The sequence below is a fragment of the Anarhichas minor genome, unplaced genomic scaffold (assembly GCF_050575085.1).
Source record: "Anarhichas minor isolate MPS153535 unplaced genomic scaffold, ASM5057508v1 ptg000007l, whole genome shotgun sequence".
NCBI lineage: Eukaryota > Metazoa > Chordata > Actinopteri > Perciformes > Anarhichadidae > Anarhichas > Anarhichas minor.
In genome coordinates this window covers 12,456,001-12,476,708 of record NW_027466453.1, presented here as the reverse complement: position 1 = coordinate 12,476,708, position 20,708 = coordinate 12,456,001, and the positions used below count along the sequence as shown (strand labels likewise).

The window sequence follows — 20,708 nt, the reverse complement described above, 5'->3', positions numbered from 1 at the left end:
TGCTGACAGAGTAGAGGGTTTGGAGGATGAGGAGAGGAGGTGCTGGAGGAGCAATTTATTACAACGCTGAGACTGAGAGTGACTGACAGGAGGAGGAGCTTTGATTAAATCTGCATGCTTTCTCACAGGTGTTGGTCCTTTATCTTCTGTGGCAGGAAATGTCTTTAATTCATCCATTAATGTCAGTAGATGAAAAATTAATGTAAAAAAAAAACTGCATGAATTTCGTTTTATTTTCAATTTCTTATGGATGAGATTCATTGATGAAAGTTTTTATCATTTTGAATCATTTAGCTTACAAGTTTTTAATGAATATAGATATTTACTGCAGTATATAATCTTTAGCTCTGCACGCATCAGCATAATTCACAATAAGAGGTAAACTGTCTGTTGTTGACAAAATGTTACTTGCTAAAAAACACAAGTATGTTTCCAGTCAGAGACAGTTCCCTCTTATTTTACAGAGAGCTGACACTTGACCTCTTCATTTACATGGAGCTATTAATAAGAAGAGGAGGCCTGCAGGTGCATCCTGGGAAGGAAGGGGGAGTACAGAGGTGATGCTTCATACATATTTCTTACAATGAGACGTCTAATTCTTTGTTTAAGAAGATAAAATACTGATTCATATATTGCATTGATGCGGCTGCTGAAGCTCAGATCTGAGTCTATTAAAACGCCAAGATTTTTAACTTGGGTCAAGCTGGGCAATCACTTTCATTCTTTTCTCCTTGTTGCCATATACAACGATTCCTGTCTTGTCTTTATTTAATTAAAGAAAATGTAATTGTATCGAGCAATTTTTTTACTCAAAGCATTGCTGGAGTGAGTCTGAGGGATCATAGTCACTTGGTGAACAAGCTGAGTGAATCTGAGTGCTGTCTGTAAAGCTGATAAGCATCGTTATTGTCATGTATGATTTGACCTAAAGGGAGAACGTACAGGTTGAATAATAAGGGCCCGAGAATCAAACCTTGGGGGACTCCATGACATGGTGATCTGCTGAGATCTATGATCACTGTATCTCCGGTATGTTACAGTATGTTTGAGCAGTATTATATCATAAGCAGGATGAAGGGTTTACTTTCATGTATCACCTCAACCTGTTAAATATTATTTTCTTGACAGTGTGATAGATCATAACATGTGTTTAGGTGGTTTTCAATTACGTGAGTTTATTGTCTGTTTTTGTGTTTAAGTATGTACACATGGAAAACTGTAAATAATTACCACTGATTTGAGAACTTGTGTGAGAATACAATAAAAGGATCTAGAAGTTTGAAAATATCTGTTTGTTATATATAAGTTACTGAAAGCATTGACTGATGGCTTCACTCTCAGTCAAGATGTGTCAGAGTCTCAAAAAGCAGAAGTATTGAGTGAAGAGGTTTTTGTCACAGTGTAAATCACTGTGATACGTGCTGTTTAACAGAGTCGTCCCATGTGTGACAGTAATAGACTGCTGAGTCTCCCTCCTCCATGTTGTTTATGATCAAACGATAATCTGTTGTTGACTGATGAGTAGATGTGAACTTTGGAGAGGAAAACCCAGAGCCATAGGTTGGAGAGCTGTGGCTGTGATGAAAATATAAAACAAACTGAGGAACTCCTCCAGGAATCTGTTTGTACCAGCGAGCAACACTGCCAGTAACAGTCCCCAGGTTACAGTCCATGGTGGCTGTCTCTCCTCTCCTCACCGTCACAACAGGCTTCTGTGTCACCACCGTCACACCACTCACACCTGAAACAACAAGATGACATGAAGTCAAGAGAAACACACAGACTGATGAATCCAACATGAGCTCAAAGCAGCAGTAAGTCAGCCTCCTCACATGTGAGAGCAGTGATGAGAGTGCAGAGGGTCCCCAGCATGGTGTCAGTGTGTGATGAGAATGGCCTTGTGACTTGGAAAGTGAGCTTACTGCTGACAGAGTAGAGGGTTTGGAGGATGAGGAGAGGAGGTGCTGGAGGAGCAATTTATTGCAATGCTGAGACTGAGAGTGACTGACAGGAGGAGGAGCTTTGCTTAAATCTGCATGATTTCTCACAGGTGTTGGTCCTTTATCTTCTGTGGCAGGAAATGTCTTTAATTCATCCATTAATGTCAGTAGATGAAAAATTAATGTAAAAAAAAACTGCATGAATTTCCTTTTATTTTCAATTTCTTATGGATGAGATTCATTGATGAAAGTTTTTTATCATTTTGAATCATTTAGCTTACAAGTTTTTAATGAATATAGATATTTACTGCAGTATATAATCTTTAGCTCTGCACGCATCAGCATAATTCACAATAAGAGATAAACTGTCTGTTGTTGACAAAATGTTACTTGCTAAAAAACATCAGTATGTTTCCAATGAGAGACAGTTTCCCTCTTATTTTACAGAGAGCTGACACTTGACCTCTTCATTTACATGGAGCTATAAATAAGAAGAGGAGGCCTGCAGGTGCATCCTGGGAAGGAAGGGGGAGTACAGAGGTGATGCTTCATACATATTTCTTACAATGAGACGTCTAATTCTTTGTTTAAGAAGATAAAATACTGATTCATTTATTGCATTGATGCGGCTGCTGAAGCTCAGATCTGAGTCTATTAAAACGATAAGATTTCTAACTCAGGTCAAGCTGGGCAATCACTTTCTTTCTTTTCTCCTTGTTGCCATTTACAACGATTTCTGTCTTGTCTTTATTTAATTGAAGAAAATGTAATTGCATCGTGCATTGTACTTACTCTCAGCATTGATGGAGTGAGTCTGAGGGATCATAGTCACTTGGTGAACAAGCTCAGTGAATCTGAGTGCTGTCTGTAAAGCTGATAAGCATCATTATTGTCATGTATGATTTGACCTAAAGGGAGAACGTACAGGTTAAATAATAAGGGCCTGAGAATCAAACCTTGGGGGACTCCATGTCATGGTGATCCGCTGAGATCTATGATCACTGTATCTCCGGTATGTTACAGTATGTTTAAGCAATATTATATCATAAGCAGGGTGAAGGGTTGACTTTCATGTATCACCTCAACCTGTTAAACATTATTTTCTTGACAGTGTGATAGATCATAACATGTGTTTAGGTGGTTTTCAATTACGTGAGTTTATTGTCTGTTTTTGTGTTTAAGTATGTACACATGGAAAACTGTAAATAATTACCACTGATTTGAGAATTTGTGTGAGAATACAATAAAAGGATCTAGAAGTTTGAAAATATCAGTTTGTTATATATAAGTTACTGAAAGCATTGACTGATGGCTTCACTCTCAGTCAAGATGTGTCACAGTCTCAAAAAGCAGAAGTATTGAGTGAAGAGGTTTTTGTCACAGTGTAAATCACTGTGATACGTACTGTTTAACAGAGGTGTCCCATGTATTACAGTAATAGACTGCTGAGTCTCCCTCCTCCATGTTGTTTATGATCAAACGATAATCTGTTGTTGACTGATGAGTAGATGTGAACTTTGGAGAGGAGAACCCAGAGCCATAGGTTGGAGAGCTGTAGCTGTGATGAAAATATAAAACAAACTGAGGAACTCCTCCAGGAATCTGTTTGTACCAGCTAACAACACTGCCAGTAACAGTCCCCAGGTTACAGTCCATGGTGGCTGTCTCTCCTCTCCTCACCGTCACAACAGGCTTCTGTGTCACCACCGTCACACCACTCACACCTGAAACAACAAGATGACATGAAGTCAAGAGAAACACACAGACTGATGAATCCAACATGAGCTCAAAGCAGCAGTAAGTCAGCCTCCTCACATGTGAGAGCAGTGATGAGAGTGCAGAGGATCCCCAGCATGGTGTCAGTGTGTGCTGAGAATGGCCTTGTGACTTGGAAAGTGAGCTTACTGCTGACAGAGTAGAGGGTTTGGAGGATGAGGAGAGGAGGTGCTGGAGGAGCAATTTATTACAACGCTGAAACTGAGAGTGACTGACAGGAGGAGGAGCTTTGCTTAAATCTACATGCTTTCTCAGTTGTGTTATTTGTCAGCATTATTATCAGTGTAGGTGATTTCCCCAACCCCTCCCAAAAGTGTGAGGTCAGGATCTGAAAAGATTTCTTGCAGTTTTGTAGTAATTCAATTGTGACTTCGTCCTGTCTGTATTCATAGGAATTCATGGCATGCACCCAATTTTGTATATATATTTTGAATCTATATATTTCCTTGCTTTTTTTCACAAGTCAAAAGGAGAGTCCCTTTGCAATATTTAAGCGGTAGCTTTTCCCACATGTACAACAAAACACATGTAAAAAAAGCAATTGATAACAATTTACAACATCAGTGTGTTTCCAGTCAAGGGTTTACAGAGAACTGAGACTCAACCTCTTAATTTACATGAAGTTAAATAAAGACATGAGGCCTGCAGGTGCATCCTGCAGATGAGAGAGTTGAAAAATGAACCTTGACTTCTGCTGAAATGTACGGTTGCTATTCTTTTTTTCATGTGTGTGTGTGTGTGTTTTTGTGTACCGTGCCTTTTTTTTTTAAAGATTCAAATCAGAAAGAGTTCCCTCTGTGCCTTTCTAATAGTAATCCAGTGCTGCTCTCTAGTGTGCATTCAAAAGAACAACACCTAACTTCCCTGATCTTATTGTCATCGGTTGTGCAAATCACCCAAAGTAAAACCAATAAATGTGTAAAAGAATAAAAGAAATGCATGCAAAGAATGTAGTTAATACTATTTGAGTGATTTTATGCAATTACCTCAATCAAGAATTTAAATACATAAATAAATACATTCCCTGAAGTAATAGTAATTGGGAAAAGTGTAATGCAAACAACCAGCAGAGGGCCAATAGGAGCGTGTCCGTGAGGGAGGGAATAAAATAGGGAGAGGTGAGGAGGAGGAATTTTAGGTTTTAATGTAATGTCGCAAATGCAACGTTCACTTTGACTGCATTAATATGAACATTATTTCTGTCTGAAGAATGCAGACATATATACTCCAACATCTGGTATCTGAGTCTTTTCTTGGGTCAATTTAAATGAATATAGTTTGCACACATCTACTGAACCAGCCCATCAGAGTAAATAGTCAAGTCTCACAGAATCAGCATGATTGACAGCAAAAGCAACAGTTGCTTGCACTCAAACATGCACATGTATGCATGCAGAATCTAAATGTGCGCATACAAAGCATGTCAAACCATAGTGTTGGAGTCATTTGCTTTTTATTACCTTCTACATTTTAGCATTTCCAGGGACAGTAAACGCCTGCCTACCTGTCCACTAGTCACCTGACCAGCAGCTACTTTACGCAGCTGACAGCACGTCTGCTCCGGTAGCCCTCCCACTGATTCTTTGAGATACAACTTAAAACTGTGCAAGCGACTTTTTCTGAGGGCATCATTTGACATCGACAGAACAATCGGGTCTCAGCAGACTCTTTAACTAACTGCGCTCCAGAGTCTCAGAAGCCACCATGCTGTCCCACAAGCGCCTGTTCGTGGGCTCGTCTCTCTACGGAGCCTGCAGGTCCCCTGTGTCTTTCTTCGCCTCCTCTTGTCATGATAGGAGGTGTGATGATATCTGAGTGCCCGTGATTTACTTAAAAACACAGTAAACACACGGCACGCACGCGCGCACGCTCACAAACAGGATTCCTCTGGAAATGGTTGCGTCAAGTGTGACCGAGAATGCCGGGGCACCAGGTCAATTATTTTCAAAATAAAAGCCAAACAGTCTTCTGGCACGTAAATATGATTTTATTTTGAAGGCCGTAAGCAGAAGTGCGTGTATACTTTATGTCGCTTCACACTGGTGCAAGATGTCGCTCATTCTTTCTGGACCGAAGCTGAAACCTAAATGCGCATCGCTGACCGACGCATCTTTTAAAAAAAGGGACCAGCTGCGCTCCCCTAAAAACGGCATGTGACATGTAGCGCGGGACAAGGAGCAACCAGAGGTTTATTCTGGAAGGAACACAAATGGGAAATCGTTAAATGTTTGGAGCAGTCAAGATTTTCCAGTGTATACAATTTGTGTAAATAACGGGTGACCGAGTAGGTAGGCTACACCAAACCTGTGCAGAATAGCAGTCGAATTTAAACGGGATCTTGTTGACAAGCACACAGATGTGAAATGAATGTCAACATCTGTCTCCAAATCTCTTCGAGCTGAAGGTGGAGCAGGATTTTTGGGGTGCTCTCTGTGAGGTGTGATGGAATAAAATGCTGCGCATTACCGCTCCTACCAAAGGTTCCTTGAATCTCTAAAGCAGAGTCAGGAATTTCTTCTTGACCTTTTTTTGTGTTTAGGCTTTTTGCTGCTTCTGCAACGCGTCGAGGAGGATGGTCTTTGCCCTACATGTGATTGTCATGTCTTCGGCGTTTTTCAATCCCAGTTTCGCCTTCAGCTCCCACTTTGATACAGGTAAGGGTCAAACCGACGAATGGCTTGAATGAGGGCGTTTATCCATTTGCTGCAGACCTGCCAGTGATCTATGTTTCTTCATGATCAAGCTGATTGATGTCTGAATCTGGTGTTTGATGCCAGGCCATACACTGTGTCTCGGTGCTATATATAGTATTTTTAGTCACAGGCAGCTGCATCATTGCCATAGCATCATCATCATCATTACAGTGAGCCTAAACATCACACGATTAGCTTGGGTATGGATGATTTACATCCAATCAGTCCCTTACAGCTCGGTTACAAGAGGGTTAAATGTTGTGGCTGCATAGACTCTGCATAGTCCTACACATACGTCCCTGCAGCGGAGTGTGTACTGTGTGCTATGACCATGTAGTGCAACATTACAGAGATGACCTGCTGATGGAGGTGTATATGTATATGGCTTCACTGCGTGAGGTTGCTGTTCTTTGATGCCCGTTTGGATGCAGCGTTAAATCATCCTTCGGGTGTCGGGGGCCATGTGAAGGAGAACCCAGGTGCTGCTGCTGCAGTGCTATGGGACCACCGAGCAGGAAGTCATGGCTGTCCTGCGTGAGGGCTTGAATTAGAGCAGATTAAATAACCGTGTGCGAGTGTAAACGGGACTGAGAGACAGTCCCTGAGCTGAGCGCAGTGCGCTGGGCATACAAATGACGGTGAGTCCAGGGACTCTCAAGTTGCAGGCTCTTATCTGTCCTCCCCAAACCGCACACTCGCAGTGATCCCTCTTTGCCCAATTATTCCACCCACCTCTATCTTCTTATGACTCCCAAGTTCTCCTTCTTTGCACTTCTGCTCCTCTCTGTTCCCCCCCCCCCCCCCCCCCCCCTTAAATGTGATGCTAAAAGGGGCTTCCATTTCAAGTCAAGTAGGGTATTTACAGGAGGTGTCGCTGTGCATTTGGGAAGTTTCTGTTCTTACACTAACATTGAAAGAAATAAGAGACAATTCTGACTGTCAACAAACATACAGTTTTATTTAGTAAAGGGCCATAGCAAGACAAGTGATAAGAGGACATGTCTATGTTTGGAAAGTACGCGTTTACCATCACACTGAGCATTTTTTGATGCAAGACTACACGAACACAGATCAATAGGTAAATCCCCACATCCCTGATATAGGTACGTATACACTACATTGGTATGACACGATTTGAAGGATGAAGGATTTGTTCTTAATGACGGAGCTGTTCTTGATAATACTCTGCTCTACTTTAAAATACGCTGCAAGGAGAAACACGGAATGGTTTAGTGTTTTAGGTATTTGGAAAACCATGACAGAAGCACTTCGTGTTGTGGAATGTGTAGTGGGGGCTGAGCTGGCTATCCCCGGTTCTGTGCAGTGAAATATGATACTAACCTACACCAGGGGAATGCCATCTTTTAATTTGAAACAGGATAAATGGTTCCCAGCTGAATTATGGGTAAAATGCATGCTAACTGTGGCTCTTCGGGGGGCACCTTCGAATTTAATTGCCTTGGTGTTTTCTTCCTGGAGGAGATGTGCAGTGAAACACTCACATGTTCTCTCTTCAGATCAGACAGCAGCTGAATGGATAGCCTCCGTGACAGGTCAGGGTGGAATCAGCACATGCGTTGGGATTGTTTCGTATTAGGAGGAGGGTGGGGCATGAGTGGGCATGTACATGTAGCCTGTATGTAGCTGGAGTAGAGGGCGGGGTCCGGCTCGTCACTCCCCTGTCATAATGATCTACATCTCTCATTAGAGCAGCACCTCACTAATGGTCCTGTTCCTTAGTAATTGCAGTGAGAATTGATGTTGCCGAGGTAATGGAGGGCGTCCAGAGCTGAGGACAGAGGAATGCTAGAGTCCCTTTAAGGCGAGGGGACGCACAGCGTTCAGTCAGCTCTACTGGCTGAGAAGTAGATTCATAAATCACACGAAGAGTTACAAACACAAAATCCAACACTTAAACTATAGCACCGCTCAAGCCGCCCTCCACAGCTACACTTCCTCCTCTCAGGGCTATGTGAGAACATAATGTGCTCTACTTCTGCATATACTCACATAAACAGTCACTCATGCGCAAACACACACCGAGACCAGAGGAAAACAACTACGGGGCCAGGTCGGTCTTCATGTTGCATGGCATTATATAAACCATCAGCAGGGACGGACACACCGTAGCAGGATTCATGATCTCCTGACCGCATCGGCCCTCGCGCGCTGGGGCTTGGTGTGTGTGCGGCCAGGGGGAAAGTCGGGTGTACGTGTGGCATTCTGCACCAGTGACAACTGCAACTTGCACCTGGCTCACCACTGCTTCAGCACCTCGGAGAGCTCTCCCATCAGACGAGGCAGCAGATGTGTGAGTGTGTGGGTGTGTGCGGTATAGCTATTTTAAAACCCGGCTGCCTCCTGCGAACAGAATTGATATGCATCGCTTTACTGTCGTGGGGGCAAACAGAAGACGGGCTGACCTGGAAGGCAGCACCGATACACCGACAAGCTGACAATGCAGCAACTGTGGGAGACTGTCTTTCAGCAGTCTCCTCCGGTGCCTGGAGGTGGCAGTGGCGGCTAGTGTGTGTGCACGTTACGGACGGCGTCTTGGCGTAGACGCAACACACACGTTTTCTGTCACTCACTCACACTTACAGCACAATGCCTCATGCACATTCCAGATGGGGGAAAGCTTTACACGTGCCCTCCTCCGATACACATGGCAACACCCACTGCAGGCTATAACAAAGTACTGATACCGGAGAGGAAAGGCGTTAAAAAATGATGTATTGACTTGCTCTCCGAGCTCCTCCCACTGACTCGGTCAGTACAAGCCAGCCACGGCTGACTATTTGATTATTCATCCCTCCATGTGTATCCAAGCACTTTAGTTACATAAGTCAGCCTCTGGGGGAACTAAAATAAGAATGAAGTGGATACAAGCAGTTAAAGGGCACCGTCTACAGTATGTTTCCTATGTGCTCTCTGTGTGATGATGAGGGGGTTGTTGGGTTTCTTGGTGTCATACTCGTTGAAGGCTGTGTGTGTGTGTGTGTGTGCAATTGCATACTTAATGGGTTTCATGCAGTATTTAATTCGTCACTAAGTATACTGTCTTGTCGACTTTAAATGCTAGAGCACTCTGAGAGCCATTTAGCAAGACTTTCACATAGTTGCTATTATGAAACAGGTGTGGTGGACTGATTTTAGGGATGTTTTATGATGACAGGAGGGGAAAGCAGACGCAGGTGTGTTTCTTGTGTTCAAAAGGACCGCTTCAAATTGGTTGGACAGGTGGGAGACATTCGGGTGAAACGTGTGACTGCGTGAATTCACTGCCTGTGAGTCAGAGTGGGAGTATGTGTGCTTAACAATAGCAACATCAAGACGGAAGATTATGGGAGGAAAAAGGAGTGCATGTCAGCCAGCATATCTCACACAAACCTGTTTTGTCTCAGGTATGTTTGTTTTTCTTCACACAGGCACGGGTGCACACATCTCCACACAAATATATATACACACACTGCCTTTGTTTGCATCATGGTACTCGGGGCTGAAATGTCATTCCTATAGTGCATATTTATATGTCTGCATATGGTTTGCACATGCATCTAATTTGTGTTTATCAGCCAGAGGCCAAGCACACGCGGGGCACAATCACTGCTTTCTGGAGTGTGTTTGCACTGCAGAGGTGTGTTCTGTCAGGTCTGTGTGCAGATGCTTTTTGTCACAGATGACATTATGTACAGGTAACATTGTTTCAGCCTATAATGCCTTTATGTAATTTAGATTGCTGCTAAGTCAATGTCAAAACAATAACTGAACATTTTAAGAAGAGTTCAAACTAATTGTTGTTTATTGTCTGGTCATGTAACCAATTGGTGAGGAAATTCTCCAAATCGCGTACTCATTACCAAATGAGTGATAAAACATTTCAACAAAGTCTACCAAGTATAACAAGAAGGGCTGACTGGGGTATCACAAGTTTAACTTTTTTTTACCATTGATAGCCACTGATTTAACTGACTGCATCGGTCATTTTGGCCTTCTTTTAAGAGCTGTGCTTGATTTCCATTACCAGCTTTGGTTAGTTTTTCACTGTAACATATGTAGAAATGTGTGTCCGTGGTTCAAAATTAGTATTGAGAAAAGAGAAAACACCATTCAATCTCGTAGAACTGTGAACAGATGTGACGGGTCCTTCATCAGGGTTTTGTCTTTACCAGTGTATGAAAGTAAAACCTCTGCTAATTCATGCATGTCTATATCAAGTGGTTGATCTGGTATATTAAAGGTGTAGCATTTCTCTTTCAGTGTTAAATTAATTGTGATGACTATTTCAAAAGATTGATTGCACCCATCTCATGGGATTGTCAGAGCTGGTCCTCATCTTCTATTTCCTGTAAACATGTGTTGCTTCCTGTTGCAAAGAGGATTCTTAAATTCTCAGTCAGGTTTCCCTCCTCTACTTGACGCAAGAGGATAAACATATATTTCAGTCTGTTCATTCATTCAGCTGTGTGTTTTCCAGCGTGATAAACTGTGAGCAGCTTTTGTCCTATTTGTGCAGAAGGAACAGTCACTCTGATTAATTTTGTGCTGTATAATAATCTTCCAAATTCAGCAGATTTCCCTCAAAATTTGACTCAACAGCCCACGCTGCAAACTGCAGAGTAGAGGCCAGTCTCCTCTGCAATGATCTACATTAATGAATTGTGTCTCAAATAGATGAATTATTGATGTTAAATCTTAATCGTGCAGTTAGTCGATCTGTGCAATTAACTAAAAAAGGGACAGAGACAGAGAAGTTATTTAAACCCTTTCCTTCCAGCAGTGTGCCCTTGCCCGGGCTGTCAGGGTGACGGACATGACAGGCCTGTAATGCTGATCCATGGTGGTCCTCCTGGGATCTCACTCCCAGTTAATGACAGTTATCATGGCTCTCTGCAGGGCCAGCGCATCCCTCTGCCATCTGCAGTCATAGAGCATTACTAGAGAACGGCAGAGAGGAAGTAAATGGATGGAGGGTACAGAACCCTGCCATTAGTCGTGTCACGCTGTTTCTTTTGCTGCCAACTGGAGACTGACACATGTGTCCTCGTGTGTGCTTCCTCCTCTCCACCTCTGTATGTTCAGCCCTCCGTCATCACAGTCTGGTGCTTCTTGCTTTGGGAAGCGGGGCAGAGCTCACTTCTCCTTCAATGCAGCCCTGCGAGCTCATCTAGTGGAGGAAAAAGAGGAGGACTAACTCCAGCCACTTTGCATCCCTAGACGCTGATACATATAGAACAAGTCTTTTAAAACAGGAGCTCAAGTTACATCTTGACACCAAAGATGAGCTAACCACTTGAGCCAACAATTGATCCGTGACGATTGCCCTTATACATTTTATTTACACATGCACAAGAGCAGTAGTGAATCAATATATAGCTTGGACGGCAGCTCTCTGTCAATTACCTCAAACTGGAATTCTTATTCAGCTGTAAGGCAATTGCTTTTTAGGCTGCACCTCTCATCCAGCAGCTTCCAGTCAAATACCATTACTGAAGTTTTCTGCATGTGTGTGTATGTTGATTTTATGTACTGTATGTCAATTATTTGGCTCTGCTCCTGCTGCCCTCTGACGACCTGTAAATCTAAACCTAAAGGTCACTCTTCTCCCCTGTCTCCATCTATCCCGTCTGCTGTATCCATGCACTTCCACACCCTTCCTCCTACATCGGCTTTGCTTGTGTTTTTGTTGGAAGTCACTTGGTGCAGGGCAGATGGAGGAGCTTGTCTGCCCCTGCAGCACTGTCCTGAATTTAAACGCATGCTCAGAGAGATGCCGGGCTGTATCTGCTCTCGTTCTGCGCGCTGTATTTACCCATTAGGAAGCACTGAGGGGAGGTGGAAGGGCAATAAAGTGGGTAAATGATGGCAGCAGCTTGCCTCCTGTTGCGTACGGTAGCCTCCTCAGACTAAAACGGTTTGCAGTGTATACTTCATGCAGCTTGGTCATGTTTCTACGTCAACGTGGACTTCATAACAGACACAAAGCCCGGTCTGTGGCCTCTGACCACGCATCAAATTGAGATTTTTTACGTAACACAATAGCTGCATAATGTATGTATCTGTATCCAGTCTGTTGAATACTAACTGCAGTTGAAACTGTATCTTACCCTCTACTTCTCCCCCTTCTTTGTCTCCCCCCCTCCCCTCATTCCTTCTCAAGACAATTTGATTGCAGTGGTGTGTAGTTTGGCGTACTGCCCACCCTGCACCACTGTCAGTACTTGGTCTCACGGTCAAAAAACATTCATGCATGCATAGCAACCATACAAAAAGTAAAAAGGGACGGATTGCTGATGGGAGAATAGAACTCCCAGGGAGAGACACTTCTGCAGTTCTGTGTCAAAGCATACAATACTATCTGTGGTGTGTTCAAGCTCCTCTTCATGGACTCGGGTTTGCTGCTACCCGGAGCAGAAACAGCAGCCCGTTGCACTCAGTTACCACAGAAACTCCAAAGTTATGCTATGCAGCCCAGTTCAACACCCTGACTGGGTTTTCTGTGTGGGTTCATATTCGTATGCTTGTATGTGAATACGAACACATGGCCCTGGCCTTGGTACGAGTGTGGGAGGCATTTCAATAGGACTCCCTCTTTTCTCTCTGCAGCCGTCCTTGCTCTGTTCGTCCTCTCTACCTCTCCTACACGTGTGTCCATTTGGAACAGATTTGTTGAATGCATGATGAGCACTATCGTGTATACCAGGTAGTAGATATGTTATAGCCGCTGTAGACCTTACGGTTGCTTCAGCTGCACAGCAACAGACAGCGCTACCTCGCTGGTGCATGCTTTATTTATGATCTACCATGAAAAGCTCAGTGTGCTTAACACACTACATTGTCATCTCGTACATACATGCATGAACTGCATCGGTACCACTTTTATTAGACCAAGTAGAAGTTCTTACATTTGAGTACTTGCCCATACCTAGTACCGATAGGGGTACTTGATAATACCATTACAGTTCTAACAATGACTTTGAAATCATGTTTTATTTTCATCAGATGTTCCTCACTTGACTGTTACAAATATAAAATACAACATGATGCTGTTGCTGACATTTTAACATTCAAGATTGCATTTTTCCTGAAACAAACAGAGCATAGTTCTTTGCAGTAGGGATGTTAATAATACGTAACTTGGGTCTCCTCACGGGTCTTGAGGAGTTGTGGCATTTATTCACTGACAAATAAGCTGTACGCGCACTGCACTGTGACGTCCACAGCTATAACCTTACTGATAACTTCATACTCATGATCACACACTCGCTAACATCATGCCGGGCAGACACACTAGCTTAACTAATTCATGAGGTGAAGACTTAAGTGGTTGCATGTGTCCACGAAAATGCACGGGACATTGTGGCTGCTAACTCTCCTGCATTGGTGAAGTGGAGGCTGCCTGTTTTGATGGATTTAACCTGTTTGTGCATGGGGTTCTTGGGGTTATTGCTTATTGAGCCCAACTGACAAGAGGTTAACGTCACGTTGCCATAGTGATATGGCGTGCGGTTGTATCAGAGTAGTTTTACGAGTACATGAGCACGATATCGGACCTGACAACTGATGCTGGTAATTGTATCGGTGCATCCCGAGCATGAACACACACACACACACCCCGTTGAATTTGATTATTCCTGAGATTTCATGTTCCTCCTTGGGCATGTCTGTATTTCTCTCTCTCACCGTTTATCCCTTTCTGTCGGTGTGTGTGGTATTTCAGCAAGAGACGCTAATGCAATTTAAAACATGCATTATCAGCTCTTGCTCTGTGACTATGAAGGACACACTAATCTTTTCTGGTGACTTGAAATGTGCATCCGTCTACTTAGCAGGGTATTGCATTGCGTGGCCATGATCTGACAACACAAGCAGCACAAGCAAGGGTAACTAAGTGGGTAAAGGTAAATAATAGAACAGCTAGAACAGTCTGGTAAGTTCTGAAATTTACATTCAGCCTTTAAAACCAGAAAAAAACACTTATTCCATATTATGATATCCAAAATTGAAGACGATATCTAATCTCATATCACGATATCGACATAATATTGATATATTGCCCAGCCCTATAGTCACAGGTTAGTGGAGTGAAACCTATCCGTAGGGGGAGTGCAAAGTCATGTTCAATGAAGCAAGACTATAATTCTCACATATAAGTCTCACTTTTGGGAAATAAAAAAAGCAACAGCAATGGGCTCCTCTTTTCATTCATTCATCCTCCTTACACCCACACCTCTCTTCCTCCCTCCATCCCTCTGCTGCGTCCTCCTCATTGTCGGCCTGAATTGTGAGAAGTGGCTCGGTGCCTCTATTGCTCTCGTCCGTTTGTCAGGACAAGGCTCATCTTCCTCCAGTCTTGAACACAGCTTTTTAATAAAGCCACTTTGAGCCTGGCTTTTAAGTGCTTTATTTTCATTTCGCTGTGCAGCTGGTGAAATAATGTGTGCTTCTCAAATATTTATGGAGGACCCTGGGTCGTCGCTCACAGTTCTTCGGAGAATGAGTGATGAATTCTTCACATGTCGCACTTATGGAAATAGTGCGATTTCCTCTTGAGGACCATATTAGACGTCTGCCGTAGTTAAGCTACATGTGAAATATAAATTCTCTAAGTCCAGCTGCCAAACCGTAGGTATACAAACAATTGCGGGAACATTAATGATTCTATTTTCTATTCATCAATTTTTAAACTGTTTGTTCTGATCATGGTGGGGAAAGGAAAGGATGAGCAGAGAAGCAAAATCGTCATTTGCAACTCTCTCCAAATCTTTAGGGGGATACCCCAACCTCTGTCTGCCCTGAACACTTCACTCAGCCATTTATGCACTTGTAAATACTTGTAAGGTATTGAAGGGTGTACAAGGTACTTGTACACCCTTCATTCAAAGAAGCAGTGGCCTGAAGTAGGATTACTGGGAAACACTTTGTCTCAGCTGCTTCTATTGGTATTTACTACCCAAAGCATATGGCTGTTGGTGAGGGTTGAAAACAAGGTTGACACACTCCACCAATACAGCTCCTCACGTTGTTTTAACACGACAGTGTTTTCAATCTGAACCCCCGCTTAGGCTTGATAGCCTGTCTGGTAGAATCTCTAGTGAGGTACATTATTGTCAGGGTCCTATGTACATATGGATCTTATTCATTGATACACAGCTCTTGCTCCAAATGTAGAAGGACTGATGGCCCCCTGTTACTACTTTACAGGAAACAGTAGAGGTGGATTGCCAATTTCCAGGATTCCTCCATTTTCTGTAAAAGAATAAAAGGTTGGTGCGCTGCTCAGCGCCTGTGTTCACCATCTGCTTCATCGGTGCCTGTAGTAGAGGCTTGATAGTTGCCAGTTACCTCAACTTCAGGCTGGATGGCTTTTAAAGGTAGACAGCTTATCAAGATGAATGAGGTTTTGTGTTACGAACGGACCAACAAAGGAGAAAGTGGACGAAATCGTACACCTCCTACCTCAAGGTTAAAAGTTGCATGTTGTTGCTATTAAAACTGAATGTGAAGTGATGTGTTTTTGTTTAAAGGAGAGGTGCGTAACAATGACATAAAACTGTCAAAGAAAGACAGAAAACAGCAATCAATCTGCCCCAGGGCGTGCACATCATGACAGCAGACCTTAACACGTATTGCTATTGTAAGCCTTGAGTCACCGCTCCCTCATATATTCACCATGTGTCCTCCATGCTTCTGGCACCATCTGTGTGCTTCCTCACATCCATTCATCCAAAAGATCAACAATACCCTCAAGGTTACTCATGTGCAGCATATTGCCTAAAAAATGCTTTTGAAGTTCCGTTAAATGGCTCGATAGTTCTGTGTAAAGTGCTAAATATCCGTTGGAAATTAGGCTGGTAATTTAGCTGTATTGTGGCAAAGAAGAAGAAAGCATTTTAATAATATTTGGTTTTGATTCCCCTATCAGCCTCAACACAATGTGTCTTGTCACCACCCACTCAGGCTTTGTGTTGTGGTATGTGGTGGATCCAGAAAGGGCACTGCTTGGGTTGGCTTTTCCTTCTTCAGACACTATCACACACAGACACACACACACAAGCTGTCGCAGCATATTACAGGAATCTATCTTCCAAAAGTGTGGAAACAAAGAGGGGGCAAGAGGTTTACCGCGTCGTAAATGGCAATCAATTAATACGTGTCGGCCTGCAAGGTTGTTACCATGGTGATGGGTCGGTGGGTCAGTGCCCAAACACACACATGGTGTAGTTCTAAAACCAGGCTTCAAGTAGGAACCTGCATGCATTGTGCCGTCTGTTTTCATATTCTACCAATGTGTGTGTGTGTGCGTGTCTGCATGTGCTTTGTGGCCGTGACCTCAGGTCAAGCTTTGGTTGGAGCAGTACTGTTTGAGCCACGGGAGCTGTCAGGTCTGGAACAGCGTGTTCCCCACAGCCGAATGGGTCAGGACCGCTGAGTCTCGCACACACACGCATCACACACCACAACTCCTAGTGGATACAGTGGGCACAGGAGTGCCATGCTTGTATTGTCCTCACAAGGATGGAGAAATAAAGGGAATCCTGGAGTGAGGGCAATATGCCTGTCCTCTTCTTTAATAGGCTGTGATGGATAGATATACAGCAACAGCACATACAGAAAGGGAGTAAACGTGGCATCCACATGAGTAACTGCAGGTCTGGTACGGGGGCATTTTAAAAGTAGACATCTTGGCATTACACGGTGTACTGACAGATGGGCCAGTTCTGCCAGATTGCAGTGGTTGGCTAGTTACGTTTACTTGTGGGTATAGTGCCTCCAATTTTTTTTTTTTACAAGAATTCATGTTGCGAGGAAAAACAGTTGATGAGAACTCATAACAGAGATGCATAAATGAGGTTTATATAAACTTGGGAAAATAAGAAATAATGAATTTGCTGTCAATAAAAAGAGAAAGATCTTTGCCAAGAATTTCTGACCACCAAAACATTTCTTGTGATGTGTGTGAGCTTAATTTCGGGAACTATAAAGAATGCAACATTATATAAAATGACCGTAACGTTTAAATAACTTCTCAACCGAATCACACATCAGCTACTCTGAAAACAGTTGTATATAATGTCTTCTGCGGCTCTGGAGGGAGCTGTCAAGAGTTTGAGAAAATAACCCTGATGATGTCATAGTCATGTCACCAGGGTTATTTACATCGGCCACTTTTTACACAAAGCCTGTGTTTCAAACTGGGGGTGTGAAGTTCGAAAGACGAAAGTGGCAACCTCCGGGTCTGAAAAGCGATGCGGAAGTGGCTTTTAAACTCTAATGGTCATCCGGAGCGACTCCTCTGGTTGCAAAAAGAAGTCTGATTGTATAGAAGTTTATGAAAAAATGACCCGACTTCTGACTTGATTTATTACCTCAGTAAACATGAGTTTATGGTCTCATTTGTTTCAAGTATTCTTCAGTAGCAGGGTATGCTACAGGGTACCCTGTGATTGACCGGTCTCTTCCACGGCACTATCCAGTCTGGGAATTATCTGTGTTTTTGTCGTATAACTTTAACACTTTCACAGTGTGTTTTCAGTTCATGAAAGTTAATAGTAACCTTTTTGGTTGCCTAAAAAAATGTTTGATTGTACTTAGCTCCACCCTCTCATGTCACTTCTGGCTGCAAAAAAACCAAGATGGTGACGGTCAAAAACCCAAACTGAAGGCTTCAAAGCCAGGTCCCACAACCAATGGGCGACGTCACGCTGACTACGTCTACTTCTTATATACAGTCTATGGCATTCACCTTGCCGGGAGAATCCAATGAAAGATGTTATTGAAGTGCATTGTGGGATTTTTGAAGATTGAACCATGAATGTCTTATTGATGCTACATTTGAGCTGTCCTCATTGCCCCCAGTACTTTGCTGATGCTGATGGTTAGTTGATGCAATAGAAGAACCTTTGAGTGTTCAATACGTCATTGATTGAGGTTGAGTTCCTCAACCATTTGTTGTTGTTGGAACGATACAGAGATGTACAAATGTTTGGTTAAAGATTAATGCAGTGGGCCTTAATATGGATAAATGGTTATGTAGATACGGAGTGTTGTCCACAAAATAATTCAGATTAATTATGAAATTTTAAAATATAAAAGTTTAAAGGATAGGATCTTCTCTTTCATCGGTCAAAGCTGAAGATTTAAACATGTTAATCAGATTTTATGCATGTTCTCAGCTTCTACAGGGTAAAAGAAAAACGCACACGTGTGCTGCACATACAGTATGCACGCAAGACAGATGGTGAATAGTACACACGCGGAGAAATAAGTACGCACACACCAACAATAAGCGTGTGTGTACTCTCTGTTTGCCGGTCAAAGACGCACACAAAACATTTCTTTGGTACACTGAGGATGGCTTTTTCAAAATGCTGTGTGCACTCAAACATTACTAGTCATTGTGTGCTGGGATTTAATAGCATTGTGTGCATTGCTCTGGAAAAAAGTTGCTCCAATTAAATAAATGATGGGTTGTATTTTGAGTCGTTGCTGTGAGGGCATTTCAGAAAACGAAAAGCAGAGTCACAGTAAGCATTTTCATTCATTAGTTGTTTACACTGAGACAGAATGAGCCACTTTTCTGCGGCTGCTTTATTAAATTATTATCCAGAGGGAGTCATTGTGTTTGTGGGTGGAAGGAACCTCTTTGCCTCGATGACTCAGAGTGCATAGTAGGCTAACTACTGTAATTAAGCCACCGGAACCTGATTTCCTTTCAGAGTCACAGATTATAGCGGTGGATAGGCAGCAGAAGAGAATGCTAATTATGAGTTGCACGCTTCTTTCTGCGCTGCAAATTAAACGGTCACAAATCACCTGTATGTGTATACCAATCACCTCCATCTCTATTTAGTTTTTTTAATTTCCTGCATGACTGCAGTTTGCCATCTGATCTCTGAACAGCTCCAACCTGTTAACACTGGCATTATCCTCCCATGTTGCAGATGGTGCTCCGCTGAGCGAGCTGTCGTGGCCTTCATCCCTGGCGGTGGTAGCTGTCTCGTTCTCTGGCCTCTTCACCTTCGTCTTCCTCATGCTGGCCTGCCTCTGCTGCAAGAAGGGTGACATCGGCTTCAAGGTGAGCTCACTGCTGCCCCCTGCTGGAAGAAATGAGGAGAGCACCAACTGTGTGTGTGTGTGTGTGTGTGTGTGTGTGTGTGTGTGTGTGTGTGTGTGTGTGTGTGTGTGTGTGTGCGTGCGTGCGTGCGTGCGTGCGTGCGTGCGTGCGTGCGTGCGTGCGTGTGTGTGTGTGTGTGTGTGTGTGTGCGCGCACAATGGAGGGGAATCCTGATCAGTGATTTACATACAGGAACTAATAATTTTAAGCTATCAAATGTTGTATTACTAGTACTAACACACACTGTACAAACATGAGAAAAGCATCCAAAAACCCTAAATACATTTTATAAACTGCCATTCAACCTCTTTAATGTGCCATTAAACACGTCCAAATGTCTGCTGTAAAAATGGCCCAATTGATTTCAGCTTTAATTTAATTGTGGCACGTTGAGTGCCAATTTGAAAAAACATTTGGTACAGCGTTAATATTTTAAGTTAGATCTCATTCTCAGGAGACGGAAGGATCGATACAACTCCCTAAACCTGCATTTACTGTTAATGCTAAAGTCTTTTGCTGAGGATTAATGCCTCATTGTATGCAAGAGATGCAACCAGGAAAGTACCCGTACCGAATCTCTGTGTTGCCTTCAGCTGTCAGCATGACTCAGCCATGCTGTGTCAAACATCGGCGCTGAACTGCGAAGGCTGAGGGCTAATGAAGACTGACACAGGCAGGGGGGCATGTGGAGGGGGAGAGGCAGGAGAAACCCTAAAGTCGCTGTAGTGGCTGCTCCTTGTCTTTACAAGTTTCCTCATTAACTTGCTGCTCCTATTATAGCACTGGCATCAAAATACATTTTTCATTTTAGTCGTGCAAATTAATGTTTAACTATTTTAGCCCCGACTGAACAGCCTTTTGTTAAGATCACTTACGCCAATCATTTGGCAATTCTGAATTCACAATATTGTCACCTAATTCCTTGCATGACTTATGGGGCTAGGAGTCGAGGGAATGAAAACCATATTTACCTTTTTGTTGTTGATTGGAGATGATGAGAGCAGAGCAGCTTGTTTCTTGTTTATGTATGTGGGTGAGTCAGGTCTGTGCTTCAGCATTCACACTGAACAGCCTGCGGTAGGTAGACGCTGCAGGGATGATAGTGTCACTAATGAGCACAGCACAGAGATGCACCATTATTAACTTCTGGACTTTATTTTTATGCGCGTGTGTGCCCACATT

The 20,708-nt window shown here is 43.1% G+C and overlaps 1 protein-coding gene across 1 annotated transcript in view; it reads left to right on the top strand.

Annotated features, from left to right (window-relative positions):
• Window positions 1–5,320: 5,320 nt before the first annotated feature.
• Window positions 5,321–20,708, top strand: part of aatka (apoptosis-associated tyrosine kinase a) — a 31,169-nt gene continuing 15,781 nt past the window's right edge. The window contains exons 1-3 of the mRNA XM_076085874.1: window positions 5,321–6,153; window positions 6,256–6,370; window positions 19,354–19,487. Coding sequence (XP_075941989.1) covers window positions 6,289–6,370; window positions 19,354–19,487 — 216 coding nt within the window. The 5' untranslated portion in view covers window positions 5,321–6,153; window positions 6,256–6,288. The remainder of the gene's footprint in view (window positions 6,154–6,255; window positions 6,371–19,353; window positions 19,488–20,708) is intronic.